Source organism: Hylaeus anthracinus, unplaced genomic scaffold (assembly GCF_026225885.1).
Source record: "Hylaeus anthracinus isolate JK02 unplaced genomic scaffold, UHH_iyHylAnth1.0_haploid 0, whole genome shotgun sequence".
NCBI classification, from domain to species: Eukaryota; Metazoa; Arthropoda; class Insecta; order Hymenoptera; family Colletidae; genus Hylaeus; species Hylaeus anthracinus.
This window is the reverse complement of record NW_026533254.1, coordinates 10,735,699-10,756,739: the sequence shown is the minus strand read 5'-3', so window position 1 is coordinate 10,756,739 and position 21,041 is coordinate 10,735,699. Positions and strand designations below refer to the sequence as shown.

The window sequence follows — 21,041 nt, the reverse complement described above, 5'->3', positions numbered from 1 at the left end:
ATATCCTAGGAGAAAGTCAAAAAAATTGAGAAAAAAGTAGTTCGGTAAGTGTGTAGAGGATAAGGCAGTAATATAGCAAAGTAGATAAAGGTTTGGTCTCCAGTGAATTAGAGTCTAATTTTGCCAGGCCACGTGAGCATTATTGGCTTCCCTTCAACTGAAATGCCTAAATGTGCAAAGCATCGATTCCCATCGTAGACATACCCACCCCGAGATATGAGATCTCCGCGTAGAATCTTGATATTTTCCGCGTATCGACAGGTCGGATCTTCCGCTAAACGATACCTCGCGTTCGTGGAGGTGAATACACAGCCAGATGGTTTATCGTTGTCCATAGAAATATAAATGTGTGGGTGCGACGTTCAAGAAACAGACGGAGAACTCCGTCGTATGTAGATCTACATCTACCGGCATCGACGATGTATCTATCTCAAATTAAATCACTGCACCTGATTGGAAGGTACGCGGTAGAATCGAAACGTCGTTTGCACGATATCTCGCACGCTGGAAATGCCCGAGACGTCGGTTGCACGAGCCAGAAGATTTCCCGAACGACAGACGCTAATGGTTTATTAAGCCTATGGATGTCAGGCGACCGATGATGCCGCAACTGGGGTTATATTTTATCAGAAATGTCGTGGGAAATAAAATGTTCGCGCGATAGTATTTTCGAAGCTTGGAAACTTTAAATGTATTTGCAGAAGTGACGTAGCGATGAGCTAGATCAATCAAATCAAGTATAATTGTGCAATTTTAATTATAGTATTGTCCAACAATGAATATTTATAAGATACGTTGGATTTAACTAGATGGTAAGATGCACTTGTTCTAATTCGAGTCAGTGGGTGTTGTAGCGTATCATGTAGGTAAGACTGGATAATATAGAACTCTGTTTGATCGAAGGGTTTATCGACAGAGTGATTTTCTTTATTCGCCGAGTATTCCGCATTGCCAACAGAGTGATCTTCTTTATCCCTGGAAACAGACATATACAATAAGTACTGTCTTATTGACTCTGAAACTAGATATGCGATATTTCTTACAGTCTATTAATTACATTACGTTACTATTTTTTACATTACGTTAGTATTTTTAACGACGTTCTGAGACTGTGAAACTATTGCTCCTTTCACGCGAAGGAGTTTCGATTGGCGCCGGTGCGGTAATCGATTTTCGTTTCGTAAGTCGTAGACAAGTAATATACATTTCTAACGTAATATTCCAAAAACATTCTTCACACTCGGCGGTCCTCGAGGGTGTACGTCTGGCGCGGGGCCAATCAGAGTAGGACTCCTCGTGAAGTTTTGCACGCTACGCCCGTGATTTCGTGCCAACGATCCCTGTGAGCTCTTAGGTGGAACTTTTTGAATTGTGGCACGCTAATCAGTTCCCGTTTTTTGCGCACTGCGACGCGCAGGAGTTGCCTTATTTTTTTCGCGAACGACACTCGTCCAATTCAGACAGCACTCGCCGGGGTTGTAATTGTACTATTGTTCGCGTGTCGGCAAATTTTATTGCGAAGAAGAGTAAACTCTTCAACTCTTTGGGATAATTATTCCTGGGTTTTATCTGCAATGTTATTTAAAACAACAGAACATAATTTCAGATTTATTGAACATAAGGAAAAAGTTGTTCTGCTGATAGATGGATGTTTAAATTTTTTGAAATATGTCTATCGTGTCTGAAGTAGAACAGAATATACTCGTACATAAGAATTTGTATGTCGAATGTGAAATTCTCAACATTTGTTTAAGAACACCACAATTGCACGGACGTAACAACGTAATCTACCCTCCATTCAAGCCTTCACAGCTCCCAACGGAACGAAAATAAATTTCGTCGACGAGAAAAGAGGCTAGTTCCCCGAAAGTTAAATTCTCCTCTTAATATAGAGCGGGGCCTTTGGACGTTTGTGGCCAAAGTCGCGTTCAGTCCTCGATCGTTCCATGAGTAAAGGTTGGCAAAACGCTGGATACCGTGATACCAGAGGTGACAAACGCGTTCTCTGCCGGCGTAATAAATTGTGGCAGAAAATTTTTCCTCTCTAGCGGCTGTCAGAGAAGCTAACATTCGCGGCGCGGAACAAAGCAATACGTGCAGGTTTGAGTGAAGCCAGTGAAAGGGCTGTTTTCATCTTTGACTCTGAGTCGCTTTGGCTGTATATTCAGGCTGCGATGCTCGACGATCGGCGGGCTCTGTGGGTGCTTGTAAAACGACACGTACTTTGACGGTATTGTCGTGTCACCTACCACAGTAGACGTTTGCCAAGAGTGTAATTCACAAAAGCCCAGGCATTCGTATCTCTCTGTTGGTCCGTCACTTTTATTTACGTCTACTGCCCTCCCACTTTTTTTCCCACCGAGAAAACCATGATTAATCTTCTAAATCCGAAAGAACGGGGGAAATTTTGTATTCCGTGTTTAACGCTATCGCGAGACTCGGCGCTCGTAATGTCGGAATTATTCCATGAATTAAGCATTGCGTTAGCGCTGGAGTCCCGGGGACGAAGTTTATGTTATTTATTTCGAACCATGCAAATGAAATAAGTAAACTATTAAGGTAGGAAAATTCACAGAATGGACTAAAAAAGCTGGGAGGCAAAATTGGGTAGATTGGGATTTTTTGGTAATTAGGTGCTGTGTCAGGAATTGCAAACCGTCTAGGAAGGGGAAGAGCAGACCGTCAGCAGTTGAGCAGGGAATGCTTAATGTATGGTGCCTAGTGAAACATTTTTATATTCTCTTCTGTTTGATTAAGGAAAGAATAGCCAATGAAAAAATCTACCTAAAAAAAAGAATTCTATATATTTATGAAAGTAGAATTTTATTACACCTATACCTGATCTCCTATACCTGAATCATATTTTCCTCTACAACTACGAAAAGAAGAACCATCTGAAGTCGGAGGATTCAAACAAGATTCGTTCTAACCAGTTCAGTATCTCTGGGCACTTGGTCTGTGCTTTTGTCAGTAGTCTCAGGTATCGCTAACGAGACACTTGGCGCAAGTCAGCGCACCTGTGCACTGAGGGTTAAATAGCGCCGGATCCATAGCAAACTACGTTACGCGTGAAATTTCGTTGTGTGTCGGCGTAACAGGCATCTCCCAGCGTCCTGTTCGGCGTCGTCGTCTCAAGGGACGTGTAATTTCACGCGTCCGATACCCTGTATCTTCCCAACGTCAATATCGTTGCTAAATCCGGCCGCCAAGGGTAACCACGAATACCCTCTGGCAACTAGACACTGTCACATCGCTGGCGACCTGTCCATCTCGGGTCTCCTCGCGTTAAGAAACTTCGGTAAGGGCGCGAGTGGCGAACGTCAGAAGTTAAGTGACACGAGACAATGCCCTTTCGAGGGCCGTACTTAGAAACCGTGAAAGCCTTTGTTGGAAATACGTTTGGGAAATTAAGGGACAAGCCTAATATGGCGTCCCCGCTCGATATGCGCCCTAAGCTATCGTGGACCTCGTACCTTTGTCTACCACTTTCTCTTGGTTATGTGATTCTAGGGTACCTTCTTGGAAGGGAAGAAACGATTCTGGTAATGAGACGTACACAATTCTCAGATTAATTTATCAAATATATTCGATCCATATTTTATTTAATTTGTCAACATTAATCGCTCTGTTCAAACTAGTTTTACTTTATCGAAAGAGAGAAATTTTCCACTCATAATTTCGTGTAAATTTACATGTTTAGCGGTCAAATAAAAATTGACTCGCGCTGTTCTCGCAGTATCAGAAAGAAGAATGGTGGAAGTGCGTGCGCCAAGGTATCCTCTTAGCTAAATGAATTGCTTTTCTTCGTTCGAAAAGTCAAGTATCGCGGCGGGTCTCAGTAAATGGTTACGACAAATGGAATATGGCGAGAGGTCTACCGCTAATTAATTAGAAACCGTCTGAACAGTCGTGATGAATAGGTTGCGTAACGGGATCATTAAAGCCTCAGTAAATTCCGACCGAAGCTGCAGTGGTGTGTAATTAGCGCATTCATGGAGCCCATTCGGGGCGAATGATTTTCCGTTGACGATTCCAAATTATAATTTGATACTCCGCGTGGCTCCACAGAGAAAATTAGGATAATCTACAAGAAAGAAAGGAAATCTTAAAACTTTTTCAATCTTAAGATTTGATTTTTCATGAAATTATACAATTTTCGTCTTTTTGAATAGGCAAAGCTACTTGGAATATTTAAAAAATTGGATTCCTTTCGAAATTATCCTGAAATTTGAATTACATATTGAAACAATGTAAAACGAAACTACGTACAAGCTACCCATATAAATTTCAATTTTCATCTAAAAATCCAAGTTTTAAAAACTCGATGTTTCCCACGAAGTCTATTTAAATCACTGCCTTCATGTTCTAGGACGCAATATGTAAGAGGATGCCTGGATAGGCTCGAGATAACGAATCCCTCTTACGATACACGCATCAACAACCGCAGGATACGTTGTAAGGCTACCGTGTGTTCCGTTAACGAGCCAGCAAATTGTTTTTGCGTATATGACCCGCCTTCGCGAGCTTCTCGGCTCTATTATAATCCGTGCTAATTTCGACATTGTATTCGCTTTAACGCGGGATCGAAATTTCTCCCTAAGCACGTGAACTCTGGTAATCTGTGTACAGTTGGACTTACGAACACCTGTTCCGTTTCGCTGCCGGGACTAATTAGTTAATTAGCCATTCTACGAGTATCGCAAACTCGAGCTTCGATACGCGTATCCAATCTCGAATTTATTGGCGTTATCGAGCCAGGTGGAGCGAGATTTTTAACTAATTTTTATATCAACTTGTAAACAATTTTTTTTTCAGTGAAAATTCATTTCATATAAAAATTCCATTCCTTTTAAATCATAATTTATATAACAAAATGTATTCTGCAACGTTATATTGTTTTTTTCTGAAAAGCGTAACAAAAGGTTAATGCAATTTTTTGGTTTACTGTAATTGCTTTTATGTGCATTGTTAGCGCGAATATTTTTGTGTACACTCGTTCACATAAAATCTTATTCTTTAACCTTTCCCTGTTGATCAGTATGTGCTAGTATGTGTCTATATTATACGTAGATTTATTATACATTGGAATATCGATACGTGAACTGTGATTCATATGAATATTCGATAAAACGAAGCGTATATAAGCAGGCAAACACTGGCAATTTATTCCATCGATAAAGTCCAAATATCTTTCTACGTGACGATATAAACGTGATCATGCTACCCGCTCCCTTCGTAATATAGACGTCAGATTTTAATAGTTTTTAAATTATCAATTTCCCTTCGACGTTTTCGGGTTTATTCGTATTCATAGCCATAAAAGCTTTAAATCCTAGTTGAGACTGCGAACTACAGAATTTCTTTCTACTACCCTGCGGTGATTGACGTATCGTAAATCCAGTTGGATGACAGAGATAGATTAAAAGATTACTAGTTCTCCCCAAACAAAAAGTGCGTGCAGCGTTTTGATATTTCATACCTGCATTCGCCAAACTGGCATTCTGCATGGACCATGTGTAAAATTCCGATAAACATTTTGAAATATTTTTATAGTTGACCGTTAATGTTTCACAGCGAAAAGTTTGGATTTACTTCTACTGCTAACTCAGTTACAGAATTCGATATACCCGAACTTTACAATGGAGAATTAATTGAAAACTGGGGATTAATTAAATATTTGTGACGCTGCGAAGCTGGTATTGCTCGAGGAATCCACTTCGGGAAGCTTTCTGTAAAGTGCAACTTTGAAAGATTAAAACTCCAAGATGAAGTTTCCGTGACATTTTTTCCATCGGTACGATTTGTAAAGTAGGCACTCTGGAAAAGTTTGGCCGAAGTTGTTCATCGGTGAAGTGCTCGACGAAAGAAAAATTCGTCTCCGATTGCTTCGATTGGGATCACTTTGGATATTTTGAAACGTAAAGCATATCGTCGTATACAAAGAAAAATTTCTATTTTATAAAATAGATGTAAAAATATTTGAGTCCGTTTGAGAAAATAGTTCGTAAAAATGAAATAAAGAGAGATCAACGTTTTCTGAACTGAACTATTTTTTATCACAGCTATCGAGAACTCAATTATCGGTTCATCCGTTTTAGAAAACGGATAATTCGAAGATTAACGAAATACGGAAGCGCAGGAACGTGGAGATCGGTTGCCCTCGTTTCTACGCGCTTATTCTGAAAACGATTCACCGGTATATTTGCCATGCTCGAATAAATCACACTCTTTAGGCATTCCAAGATTTCCCGCCCCGCGGAACAAGGTATCATCTCGGCTTTGATCTTTATCCGTGCACTCTTTTCCTCTATTTTCCGCATGCGATGCATAAATACGATTCGCCCGTTTGTACAAAGGGGTTTACGTGTGGACGATTTTTCACAATAAATTTTACATTCATACGGAATTTACATATTTACATTTCATGGTTTTACTCCTTTGCCTCGGGGACACGTTTAAAATCGCGTGAGCATCACTTGAAAAGGAATGAATGTTGGGAACTGATGCGCAGCAGAAATTGTTAAATACCGTGTCATTTTTTCGTACACGTTTCTTTTCGTTTTTATTTCAACTCTGTTGGGGAATATCAACAGGTTAAGTGTTTATAATTCTGTTTTACGCGTACCTTGACTCTGCGATATTGTTACATTTCTTTGCATATAGGAATAAAGATGGTATTGTACTCTTTGAGTATATCTTTAGTCGTTGATAAATCGCTAATAACTTTGCCTTGATTTATGTTTTAGTTGCGTGGGAGGCGATTTTCTAAAAGTGTTTCTACATTTGGAGACCACCGGTGTTTCCGAGTACACCCCTTGGTCTGGGGTGCTTTGCGGAGAACTGCACGACATTCCACAGATCCTGTACAGTTCGAGGTCTACGCTTATTTTGGAGCTCCACACTCAGTCACCTCCGTCGAATTCGACTGGCTTTTTTGGGAATTTTCGCTTCATCGACAGACGTGAGTTACTCGTTAAAATGTGTTTTATTACCAGGAATACTTTCATCAAATAATTAGAGGTTGGCTCAACGGATTTCCTAACGAAACATATTATTAAATTCTAAAAGGGAAAAATGTCTTATAAATTGCAAGATGTTTCTTTCGAATATACATTGCACGAAATAATAAATGCAATATTGCAATAAAGTAAGACTTAATTGTTGCCCTCTATTTAACTGCGAAACGAATAATCGATAATCGGATTCCCCCTGTGGATATTTTGAAAATGAAATGAAAGCTGTCGTGCCGGTCGATCGTCGGTCCTGAAGTCTGAGCCAAGGACCGAACTGGATTAAGACTGACGGCTTGCTAACAAAAGCCACTTCATAGCTTCATCGCGAGCGAAAAGCTCCTCTAGGTCGGGAAGCTCTACTCGACTGGCATACTTATCGAGAGAACCGCAGGTTTCGTTTTATGAAACTCTTTCGAGTGGAGAGACTTACTCTTTGCCGTGCGCGCAGCTCAATTGGAAAATATTTTTAAAGTTACCAGGTAGTGGGGAGGGGGGGGTGGGGGAGGGGAGGAGGTGATCATTGAAAGGACTCGGCAGGGGTACGTGTTCCCTTGGAAATAACGCTAATTAAAGCGTGCCGGTGCGCATGCACTCGGTGATCTTGTACGAAACATATTTCGTGTTGCTTGATTCAATTTCAGGGAACTAGCGAATTGAACGCGAAACGTACTGAAACGACGACAAATTACGAACACCGGGAATGCATTTTGATTGCGCGGAATTATGCAAATCGAATTAAAAACGGGAATTGGCGGAATTTTATTCGAATAATCGATGACGAATATAACAGGTATGTTCGTGTTTGTTCGATTGAAGACTGTAACTTTTGTTGTTCTGTGCGAGGTGTTTCATTTTAACGGTCAGATCCTAATTTTCTAATGATTTGGTTTACAAATGAATTATATTGGGTTGCCTGGAAAGTACATGTCGATTTTCGCTAGGCGGAAAACAGAAAAAGAAAAGACACAACATACAAGAATCGTTCTAATAATAATAATCAGCGATACTTTTTCTGTGTACAGCCTGAAAGGCAGAGCGATTTCCACACCCAAGGGAAGCTTTTGCAAACTCAATTCTCGCATTGTAAAAAAAAACGTATAATCCCGGATACAGCGCAACGATAACCTCGATTTTCGGTGCCGTTACCCGGCGAGTTTAAAACATTTCTCGCGTATCTTTCAAATTTGGCTTTAATCGCCTTTAGCCGGGACAGCAGAATTAAAGTCACGGGGGAGAGAGCGCGATCCATTAAATCCCCCTTCGTAAAACTGCGGCAAATTATCCGCTGAAATTGTCCCACCGTTGCCATTTGTTTGGAAACGTGTGAATGGAAGCGTTGAACCGTATCGCTGTTCTCTTTAAGGTGTATTAGTTCCCTCGTTGGAAATCCTCCGGCGACGTAGTGTCTACACGCGTTACAACAAACGGTACCACGGTTCCTTGCTTGTAACAAGGGAAGGTCCCTGATCCGTAAATTTAAAGAGTTATGGCACTCCGAGAATACGTAAACTGCTGGAACAATGGCCCATTATTCTCCCATTCTTAAAATTTGTTCCAAGGAAGTGCGATCGATCTCCAATTACGGGGCAAAGTTGGGCTTTTACCTCATTGGAAATAATAGAAAATACAATATGAAAAGATGAAGGATCGTTCGCTTAATTAGGTCCTATTGAAATTTTCCTTTGTTCGAACGATTCCAAACGATCCACCTTTCACTTATGCATAACTTGTACCTCAGAGGCAAACTTAGGCTTACATTTTGTAAACTTCCTTTCGCTCTTCAATCTCTCTTAATTCGATAAATCATGTTGAAACTGCCATCATACATGGCCTCGAGCCAGTAAAAAATAATTTAACAAATCAACCTCGTTACTGTAATACTCTCGTTACTAAAGTTATTTTTGCATACGACGAAGAAATGTCAACACCTACTGTTCACAATTGCTTACACAGTACACACTTACAAAAAAAGTGTACAAAATTTCCTCTACAAATTTTGTCCCATCCCTTACATTTCGATCTTCGTTCTGCATTTTCTCGTCCGACAAAATACACGGGCGCGGGTCTTATTTATAGCGGCGTGCGCGCCACAGGTTTTTGCAAATTTCGGTCGTAGATTTGCAAGCGACACAACAGGGCTAAACAGTAAATACCGCGTGGGTTTTGGGCGAGGCCGTGGTTCGTTAGTAAACGTTTCACGAATTTGACTAGCCGACGCATGCTTTAAACATGTTGGACCGCGAATTTTTTATTTCGCTCACGTGTATGCGTCCGCCAGCTTACGTGTGCCGCGTAGAACGGTGACATAATTCTTCCCCGCCGGAGGAAACTTTTCCCAGCAATTCCGAAATGTACCATTTTCTCGTACGCTTTCCACCGTTCTTCCCCTTTTTCCCTCAGCGTAAGATAAGAAAAAAAAATAGAAAAAAAAAACAGAAAATACCCGACGTTCCTCAGGAAGCCGCACAATTTGCATAAGGAGACACATCCGCGGCGAGTTGACTGATACTGGCGCTCCTTGATTTATTGTGAACGTAAATTTTTCCGACGACGTCCGACTCTATTGTCCTCGGATGCGATAAACACTCTTGGTGGAAAGAGTTTATTTGGTATGCAGCGTTCGAGGCCACTTTGGAAAATATATTAGTTTATATTTCAGGGGTTTGCTTAGCTTAGAGGTAAAGCATAATCGATTTTTCATGGGAATTCGAGGCGTAGAGTTAGCTTGGGGCAGTGCAGTCTATGGATTGGGCCTCTCGGAGCAGTGGAAGGTGCTTAACACGTTGACTGCGGAGAACGCACGCCGTGCGTTCTGTAATTCTCGCCACAGCAGCGGCGGACGCACGGTGTGCGTTTCATTCTTTCTTCATTTTAGAACGCCCCCCACCCTTGAATTTTCGATATTTCGACTTGAAACTTGCTATATGGGCTCATCATTAGTCCGTCTGTTTACCTTCTCGGCCGCTTCAGTCTTGGAAAAGAAAAAGTGTGTTTTCCGCCGTCTTGCTTCTTAACCTCTATCGTTGCTACCCGCCGTTCCTTCCGCCGCGTGGTATCAACCACGAATTCGAACGTCGCAGTCAACGTGTTAAGCTACACTCTCCTATGGTTTTCCAAACGAAATCATTCCATGTGTCAGTGTTTCTACACAAGGTGCTTGAAACTAAAAAATGCTTAATTACTGCACAAAATCGAAACTTCCCTCAAGTACCTCTAGACCATTTATTCTCACCCTGCATATTTTCGCTCGATCAACCCTCCCTTCGTTCCCTAAGCGTCCACTCGAAACAGCTTCCAGCGCAAGGTTAATCCGAGTCGGGTAAAATCCGTCTGGAACTCGGCCGAGCATAATGGACGCTGATAACCGAAGAGATTAGTTAGACAGAGATTAGACGACAGATAGCAAAATCGGTGTTCGTCGGCTAGCTTACCGTGAACCGTTGTTATCGTGGCAGCGTCGCGTGTAACGTTTCGCGCCAAGGATCTCGTTAATCCCCGGCTAACTTGATCGATATTCAATTTCCGTTGGATCCCCACCGTCGAACTTTATCCGTCGATATCGCGATCGCTGATTTCACGCTCGACCCCGCGCGATATTTCATCGGCATGATTCGCGGTCGGACGCCAAACAAAGACCTTGACAAAACGGTAAGAAAAATGCGCTTGATCTGTCCTAATGCGTGGGAAACGTCACGAACCCATTTCGCTCGATCCATCATCCTCGGGAGCCGTCATTGACGAATGCGCGGTGCCTCGAGAAAAAGGAAAAGGCGAGAATCCGCGTGCGGTATCGATGAAATATGCGCGCCTTTTTCGACGAGCCATAAATGCTTCGATTCGCCGTCTCTCCTCTGGGATACGACTTGGAGGTGTCTGGCGGCTAGAAAATTCGACGCACCCTGTAGATTATGCGCGTCGATTAAATAGGGACAGCGGATTGACCGTGTGTGCAGGGGCAAAGCATACGTTGATTAACCATGTATAATTAAAATGTAATTTCTCCTATGTAGACGGGGAGTTTTAATCAAACAGGGGTCGAATTGAAGGGGATGGAGGTGGTTGCGGTAGGTTGCAGGAGAGGGATGATTATCGCGGTGACCGTAGACCGCGAATCCCCCACATTCCTTCATCGAATTGTACGCCTGGTGATCTATCACGCTCCCTGCCGTGTCTAGAATCCTTGAAAGCTGAACACAGCCAAAGAAGCGTGGATGTAGACCTAATCTTTGTCTGCAAACAGCGATCCACAGGTTTCTGTAAACACTGTCATTCGTCATAGGTCATGCTAACCTCTTAGTCTAGGAACTATCATGAATCTTTACCTAACCTATTCTATTTCTATATTCAACATTCATAACAGAATACGACGTGGGTAAATATAAGCGCAACAAATATTCACAACCCTTTCGTTTCGAAAGGGTGACGACGCTGTGTTCCAGATGATAACTATAGCCGCCCCTCTGCAAACAAACAGTGAACGTCATAACTTTTCAACAAAATTCCACGCGTACCCTATTAATCGCGACATTATGGACAACCCGAGTGTCTCGATAATTCCGCGAGTATTAAATTGTGGCTCTGTTTGCGTGGTTGCGCATTTCTAGCGTTCCACGCTGCATCAGCCATAACGAAACGGTTGACACACATCAGCTAAATGACAATAATTCGATCATATTTTCGTAGCAAAAGACGATTATTCTCATCGTCATTAATGATAGCTCTATTTCTGCCACCGCTACTGATAACTGATTGAATTTTCAAACGGTATTTCGCTGCGTTGTCCGATCTTCCAATGCGAATTTATAATAGCGGGGCCATCGATCCGCCGTACAGACAGTAATATTCAAACTTCGCTCAACCCGCACGGAATGTGCCTGTATCTGTGATTTGTAAACAAAGACTAGCTCCAACTCTGGATTAACCTCGGTCAATTCCTATCTCGCAATCAAACTCAAAGTTTTGATAGTTCGGGACCCCAATATCATAACAAGTTAAACTGCTTGCGGTTACACGTGTACGATCTTATAAATGCGAAGCTTGGGATCTGTAGGACGTCGCGAAAGTCCATCTCTGTTGAATCTACGTCACCAGTCAGTTACGGTGTATCAAATGGAAGTATGTTAGTACATCGAGTTCAAGAATTCGGACCACCCATTGATTTTTGTTAAGTAGAATTGATTGGTCATTTGTTTCTTTAAAATGTCTATTTTTGTATATTAAAGAGACTAAAGGGAGTTAAGAATCCACTTGAATAAAATATCTAAATTATAATACAACTGAAATTTTAATTTCAGATCGATGTCCAATTATTATTTAAGGGTATCGTCAGTGAAAAATTTCTGTACTATCGAAATCGTGTGTCCATCTCACATCAGTTCCATCTAACAAATTATTCACGTATTTCCAAAACGTGTCCAATGCATTCGCATAACATATGTACCGAAACTATCACGGAATAGTGCGCATATAAAAGTTTAAGGAAAACTTTTTAACAAGATTATCCACTCATTTGCATGTGCAAATTCCAGTTCTCGTTAATCGCGTTATCCCGGAGAAGGAACTCCAGCGAATTGCAATCATGGGAAGTCAATTTTACGTCAGAGAACTATTACTCAGAGTCTATATTTAATATGACTCGTTTACAGCTTTAATTCTCAAAGAGTTTCACAGTCGCACATCTTTCGGAAGTGTTCGTGTGTTTGGTAATAACTGTCGTAATAACGCGTCGCGGCTCGCGAAAATAGATGGAATGGAAGTTACATCAGCGGGAGCTAATTGATTTACCACGCTTGCAGGCTTGCAACCCCAATCTCCACGAAATTCAGCAATTAACGGGAAAATTGCGAGAGCGGTTCTTTGGCGGTCGCTGCTCTATAAATATCGCTCGCAGCATCTTCGTTAACGAGAATTTCAGAGTCTTCGATAATCACTGGAAATTTAATAATTCCACTCGAGGCTTCGGCCTAGTGCACGCGAAAAAGTCACGAAACTGTTGAGAAGTTCGACAACAATCGTAAATACGCGGTTCGAAACAGCTCGCGAAATTGTTTGCTAGCGATACTGGTGTGTGACAATGCCTGGGTAACTGTCGCGGTTTGTGGCTCGTTAACTGTCGCGTCGTTATTCCCACCGCTTCGGCGAATGTGCTCATTCTCACCCATAGGGTATACAATTTTTATTTCTATCGCTCCACATTTGCTATGTATGATAGGATTAGAAGCTACTGTTTTGAGAATCAGTTTTGGAATCAGAACAACTTTATATTATTACTATTTATTACTGTTATTTTAACAGAACTTATAAATAATGTATCGACAGTAATAAGAGAAAATATTTTTTTCGAAATTTGTCGAGTAAAATATCTCCAAAGTTTTTCATATAGGCGTGAAGAGCTACCTAGAGTCAGTATTAATCGGAACGTCGAATAATACAATGTTTAGTCAGAACTTGAACAGTTAATCCAGTACTTAGATCGCTGACAGAAGGGACGTCTGCCCTCTTGTACGACACGAACAGTTTCCATGTAGCTTTGACCCTAAGACTCTAATTACTTACACAGAAGAGTATAGTTTCGAATAGTTGAGGGTGAACGAAACGGTACGATACAGGAATGTACTCGTCGGTGACGTTAATTATAACACGAAACACGATCCTTGATCACTTCGTCAACCATATCAATTACAAAGGGAATCGTGCGAGCGTGTATGTTCCAGCAATGGTTACTGTATCCATATACAACACAGCCGTCGGTATCAATCCTCAGGCAATTATCTATTTAGCAACTAAGTTTAAATGTACAATTTGAGAAACTGTATGGGTGGATTAATTATTTTAGTAATCAGTGAAATGAAATTACGCCAATTATTGCCATTCACTTGTATATCTGAGTAAAAGCCTTTGAGGGTGAATTGTTTGATTTGGTAAAGAATCCATGAAAATATTAGTTCAACCAAAAGATAGGCGAAAGTTGAAAAAGCTCTGTTCCAATTTTAATAATTGCACAAGCCTAAATTGGCGAATAACTGCTCCAGTATTTCTATTGTTAATAACAGTACCAGCCCACATTTCCAGATAGCAGTTGGATTCTTGCGAATTCTTGGCGCAAGTGCAGCAACCTCGGTCCATTCAGGGAAATTCTGGGAATTACGATTAAAATTGTAACGAGCCCGGCCAGGCTTATCGCTTCTGATAAAGCGAGCGGCGTTACGATGTTCAGGATAAAGAGGAAATATGGTACAAGTACGGAAAGTCCCGGGGGCTATTTGCACCGGTATTGATTAAAACGGGTAATTCAGTCTCCTGGACTATTTTCAACTTTTCCCTACCGGCGGCGTCGTGCTAATTACTCGGAGAACAGCGGCCCCGAGAAATCGACTGAGATTCGATTTCTCCGTTATCAGAATCCATTTGGAGTCTTCCGTCTCGATCTTAATCGACGTGACACGGAGATCTTTGACGCTAACGGAACACCATTGTTCGAAAATATCCACGGCAACGGCGCGAATCGATAGAACGTACAGAAGAGGACGAAACAGAACGCTTACTATGGAAAGAGTTCATTTTGGACGACTGTCGTTGCTTCGCGAAACTTTTACTTTCTTTTTTTCATTGTTTCCCCAATATTTATTAGCGGCATTGCAGAGGGAGCTACGTGTGAATTAGTTGGCGGAGTTACAATTTTAAAGTGATATATTGGGTTCGGGAATACAGTTTTCGAGATTTTGTTCGAATTCGTAGTCGGGGATTTGAGCCAACAATTTGATAGCTAAGGAAGAGATTGGTTTTATTTAATTTGTTTTCAAAGATTAAATGGGGCCTCCACAGACCTGGCCTCAACAGACTACTGGCACTCCTGATGGGAGAATTACGAAGAGAGGTATCTAAGTAAACGTAAAGTAATGTAAACTTATTATACTAATGTTACTTATTGCTTACATTAATTCAATAGTATCTATGTTAACGACGATTATCATAGGAGTTTACCACGTACAGACAAATGGCAATTTCATATTCGTAATATTAATCGTTTCCACTGCATCCTAAAATATACAATATCATAGTGTCTCAGAGTTTAAGCTTACAGCTGCTAATGTGTGTACTTTATGAGGTTATGGTTACCGAGACCATTTCTAAAGTGCATTCCAGGGAAACATGCTTAATCCTCGTGCAGGTTGTGCGAACGATCTCGCATGCATAGTTAACATATTAAATATATGTGCGGAAGTTTCATAAGCAGTTGCTGTACTACTGTCTTCAAACATTCTAAAACTAAGTGCATACTTACAAAATCAAAAACTTTTACAGCTTGTATTCATTCACGTATAGACGATAATATCAATTTTGATATAAAGCCAAATGATAATTGAATCAATAACATAAATAAGAATTTAATAACTTTTTTCAAAATGTTTCGCATACTAAAACATTGACTAACTGTTGTTATCGTGTCTGACTGATCAAATGCTATACTTTTGATGCACTCTGCACATGCTTGGCCTGTGTTAGCGAGCACGATCTTGCCAGGACGATGCTGGTTTCGTCGCCGAGGCATACATTTCGGATTTTATCATTCTGACAGTTCTATTATCGCAACGAGAAATGTGGGCGCGGCAAGATTTTCTTTCGCGTAATAAAATATGAATAGTATAATTCTGAAAAGGAGCACCGAAGGGGAACATTTCGTGACTACCTAGTAATCACATATACATGTCACGTTGAATTTAGGACACCACCTACGTAACAGGTAGAACCAAAAGATCAGGTTCCTCGTTCGATATCTTCTTTCTCGCATTTCGACGAATACAAATTCCAACAAATATACATGGAAACTCGTTTTGAGTTCTAAGCAGGAGCGATAATTTTTTTTTCATAATCCCATCGGAGCGAAAACTGTCCGGGACCGTTTTATGCAACCGTTTCCGTTTGTTACGTATTCTATGGTACCTCGGAGACATCTGATACAGAAAGTACTTAAACTCGTAAACTTTTTCACGAGTTAACGTAAATCTCCTCTTACGGGGAGCCGAGTGACTGAACGAAACTTTGTCTTGATTCTCAACGCGTCCCGTCGCTTTCACATCCTCGTAAACAACTTGGTACGTCATTACGAGCATCAACGGCGAATATCTTTCGTGGCCTATAAACTTAATGAAACTTAAGAAAATTTTCGTCCGCCATAGGCTGCGCAGAGTGCGTCTAATATCATTTGTTCGAGAGTTAATTTGTTTAACGGACGGGGTTGCAGTGAACGCGACTGACGTTTGTCGAACACGAAATGACATGAAATAATAATGTCGCACCTTAGCTCGCAATGTTCAGATTTTCTATTCTATGCATTAATCAACCGTTTGTTAAAATTATTAATAGCCGTAGAATTATCAGTCGTGATTATTGGAAACTAGAAGTACATTCATTATCGATGCACCACGTTCGTCATTATTTTTAAAAATATGAATTTTATTAAAAAATGTTTCGATTGAGGTTTTTCGTGTCGAGTTTAGGTATAACACTAACCATTTTGAAAAGACGAATTTTACGATACTACAGTAGAACGCTGTTCAATAAATATTATTTAATATCAAAGTAAAGATATCAGAGTTGAAAGGTATCCGCGAGGCATCGATCGCAGAAATTCCCACCAAATCTCTCGAAGAATATTACGTGTTAGGTACTTTTAACGCTCGGCCCCTCGAGCATCTTTCCGCAGGGGTGGGGGATGTAATACTCGTTTTCGAAGCGTAAAACCGCTTCGAATCCGCCGTATCGCTCATGGCAGTGCTGTTACGAAATTGCAATTGCGTAAAATGAAGTTGGCGGGGGACGGCGAGCGATTCGAATCACGGAAGGAACGGCGTAAGGCCTGTTCCTGAAAGTATTAGACCAAGAGGAACGTGACCAACTTGGTCCGTTGCCGTGGTTACCGCCTGCTCGACAGTTACAGTTGCTGCTGGTAAACATGGCGACACTTCTCGTAACCAGTTGTCTCTTGGCCGGATACGTCGAAAAGTCGGAAAACACGGAACTTTCTCGTTGTGGAACAGCTGGGATAATTCCAAACTATGGCTCGTGGATCGTTGTTGGACTTGTATCTGGTTATTTGTGAAATCAACACATGGTTCGATTGTATCGATTTTTTGCAATGCTAGAATTTAGCTTGCAAAAGCTTTCCTTGAGGGTGGAAATCGCATTGCCTATCAGACTGTATACAGAAAAGGTATTGCTGATTATTATTATTAGAACGATTATTGTATGTTGTCCATTTTCTTTTTCTGTTTTTAATTACATTCGTACATATCTTGTATTCATTTGAATAATTTGTGCAAATCGTTTTATAAATAAAGAAAATTGAAATGAACTACGAATACAAATAATTTGAATAATAAATAAATATTATTGTGCGAATTTGATTTCATGTTTCATTTTATATGCTTTTGCACAGCCTCTTCTGGATACAATTAGGGATGAGTGTAAGCCCTCGCATGAAGTATCTCAGTATGGTCCATTCATATAGTGACGTCTCAATACGAGATCCATCACACGATGGCTACACACGTATCATTAATTGGATCCTGAAGAGGGCCCATTGTACCTCGTTACAAGATACTTCATAAAATGATTACACATGTGTCCTTGATTATCTTCTGAAGAGGGTCAATCGATTTTCGAACCACCAATTATTAAATGGTATAGCCAATTAAAGTCCCCATTATTCTTGCTCTCATCCTTAATAAAACGAACCTTCTTCACCTAAAAATCAAATGTTTTCCAACTTCTATAAAACCAAACAAACAAATCTTACAACTACAGCAATTAATCAATGTCCAATTCTCCAAAAGGTGCATCAAAAAAATTCCCCATCACGACATTCAAAGTATTCGAACAATACCGCCCATTTTCACCGTAATTCCCATATTTACGCACAAATCCCTTCCAGCTGCTCCCAATATTTACTCGCTGGCGTCTTCATTGAAACAAATGTTCCATTCGCGTGGAAACGACTGGTAAACAGAGGAATGCGTTGATTACTCGCCAGTGAACACGGCTGTAATTCCGCGCGTCAATTTTCTCGCTCGGAAATATGATATCACGTCCGGGTAGAAACGTATCCGGCCTTTAATTGTGCTTGAAACAGCCTACGCCGACCGTTCTGGCCGAAACAATGAGGTGGCTCGTTAGTTAACGATCACGGCAATCAAGCGCATAAACAGTCTCGCTTGGCAAACGATTTCGCGACGTTTCGCACCGGTCCTGTTATTTGACCGTGTAATTTTTAAATCAGTTTCGGGGGCGCGGGCGCGTGTTTGGGATCCCCTCGTGATTAAAACTCTGTAATTTGCGGGATGAGCCGATCTCTGCAACTGGGGCTGTGTTTTGGAACGCGTGGGCGACAGACGGAGCAAGTATATCATGACCAATTCCCTTAATTTGTGCGGACGCGGGCAAATTGATAGTTAATCAGAAACATCGTTCCACAATTAATTTAGGAAATTCAATCGTGCCGACCGGGAACGCCGAGTGCCAGTGTTTGCGTACATAATGGGGGCACTGTGGGGCAAAATTATACAGAACACTTCGGTTTATAACTTTATTTTGGTTCGGTTTATTTACAGAATTAGGTGGGTTAACAGAGAATTGTAAACAACTTTTGGAGTTCAGTGTTTAAATTTGTCAGGAAGGATTTGTGTAATTATTAGGTTGTCCAGAAAGTTCGTGCCAATTTCTAAGGAACATTCAAAAACACGTTTGAATTTTAATATATATTTATTGAATTGCATAGGCGCCATTTTGTTTCACAACCTTTCCACCTTTTAAGGAATGTATGCATGTTATTTGTTTTCAACCACTTCGATATATTCAGACCTGTACCACCTACCAAAAATCGACATGGACTTTCCGAACAACCCAATATTTGGGAATTTTTTGAGATTTCCTTTAGTAGTTGAAACTTTATTTTAGTTAAGTAGAAAATTATTCTAATTGAATGCGTTCAATCGCACCTGACCCCCCCCCCCCCCGCCCCCCCACCCCCAAAGATTATCGACGAAATCGTTCCGCAGAAATTAGTAATCTTCTTCTGACGGAAGTATTCCATCTTCATCAACAGTGTTAGCAGAAACTACAAAATAATATCTGACCCCAAGCTCATGAAAAATAACGTACTTGATGTTTACCAGAAGCTAGATGCATTTTTCTCCACAGCAATTAAGTTCAATCATTTATCATTAAGCTATCTGACCTCTGTCCGCGACTACGAACAATAAATTACTGTGCAACAAAATTGAAATAAGGGAGTGATTTATTGGACTTGCCCGGAGCACTCGAGCGAACGTCATCATTGGATTTCCTGAAGATGAAAGTATTCACAATATTTCGTTATAAATTCCATTATAAATTCCAGGTTTATTGAAAATTAGAATAACTATGGAAACAATCCAAGTTGTAATATGGTTTATAGAATACTCGCAATGATGTAGTACACCGAGTCAAACATATTTAGAACTGCCGGCCATAGGTTGTTTTTGCGGGAAATGGCTTTCGCAATGGGATTAACCCGCGGAAAGAAGACGGCCGAAGAGAGGAAGATTAAGCTGCGAGATTAGCCCGTAAGAAAATACGTAACGTAAAAAGATTTTCTGCGGCTTTTCGCGGGATGAAGACCAGACCATATAAATCAGGCCTGTCCAAAGGTGCTCGTGGTAGCAAAGCAGCTGCCTCCACTCTGTTTTCGTTGCCATAGTCCACGCCAGTTTATGTTGCGTTATAGATGTGGACCCAATACAAAACCGATGCGATGCACAGAAGGGGGATAAAACCGTGCAGGACGCTTCATCTTTGGACGGGGCCGATATAAATCATCCTAGTAGCGTTTGAACTCCTATATCTGTTTACGGAATTTAGAGATTTACGAGGGAATTTTTATTACCTGTCGGGGCTGAATCTCGTACGACGAATGTAAAATGGAATCGTTAATTCATTTGAAAAAGTTTGGAAACCATGCAGGGTGCCTCTACTCTATGGTTGAATGCAACCATGTATTTTTGGTTGATAGTTTCTACAAAATAATTACATGTGTAATATATAATTGGGATGATTTATTTGAAATACTTGGTTTGAATTCTAGAATTTATTCATAAGGAATTAATAAATTAAAATTAAGTTCGTTGGTATTGAGATTTAATTAAAATTAGAAGACGATTAAGAGGTAAATACCCTCCAAATAGAAAACATGAATCACACCATTATCCAAAAACCAAGACAGAATTTCTTTTACGTACTTCTTAATACGAACTAAATTTAAAAAAATAAACAATTACAAAGTACTTGAAGGCCTGAAGCTTAGGCTTTGTAATATGTACATATGTAGCATCTATTTCTCTCTATACAAAAAATGTCGGTACCTTAAAAAAAAAAAAAAAAAAAAAAAAGAAAATTCACTTGTATAAAATCCTCCCTCAGCTGGTGGATCGACTTAAATGATAAAATTTTCTTCCTACCCCATTCCCATTGTGCTGCCGCCAAGAAGAAAAGAGTGCAATCTTGTTCCTTTTATCCTTCGGGTGGAATGTCGGGATCCAATTTCTAATCGTCATCGGCCGCCACGTTAAATAGAATTAATCCACGGACGCGTGGACGTGTGTGCTCGCGTCACACAGTCGCTTTGAGAGCACACGCACACCGCGCAGAAAGCGGCACGAGCGCGCACATGGTGTTCGGCCTCCTAGCGCAAAGTGACTACGTGTACCGCGTACAAAGTCCATTAAAATCTATCTGCCGTGGCAGAGCACGAAATTTAAAAAGAATCTCTGGCGTACGTTCTTGCGGGGAAAGTATCGCCTGGAGAGACTTTTCTTATCGCACGCGAAGCAATGCACGCGACGGCCTCCGCTGTCGATCGTGCTGAAACTTCTGCTCGGGGAATTTCCTCCCTACGGCACAAACTGGAACAAAATCCCCAAAAAGTTTCCAAAACCTGTGTTTATGGATTTACTAAAGTAGAACCTACTGTGATCGATGGCGAAAGTTGATATT

At 40.8% G+C, this 21,041-nt stretch overlaps 1 protein-coding gene across 1 annotated transcript in view; it reads left to right on the top strand.

Annotated features, from left to right (window-relative positions):
- Positions 1-21,041, top strand: part of LOC128896353 (suppressor of lurcher protein 1) — a 468,244-nt gene that overhangs the window by 149,327 nt on the left and 297,876 nt on the right. Inside the window, exon 4 of the mRNA XM_054159693.1 lies at positions 6,747-6,961. Coding sequence (XP_054015668.1) covers positions 6,747-6,961 — 215 coding nt within the window. The remainder of the gene's footprint in view (positions 1-6,746; positions 6,962-21,041) is intronic.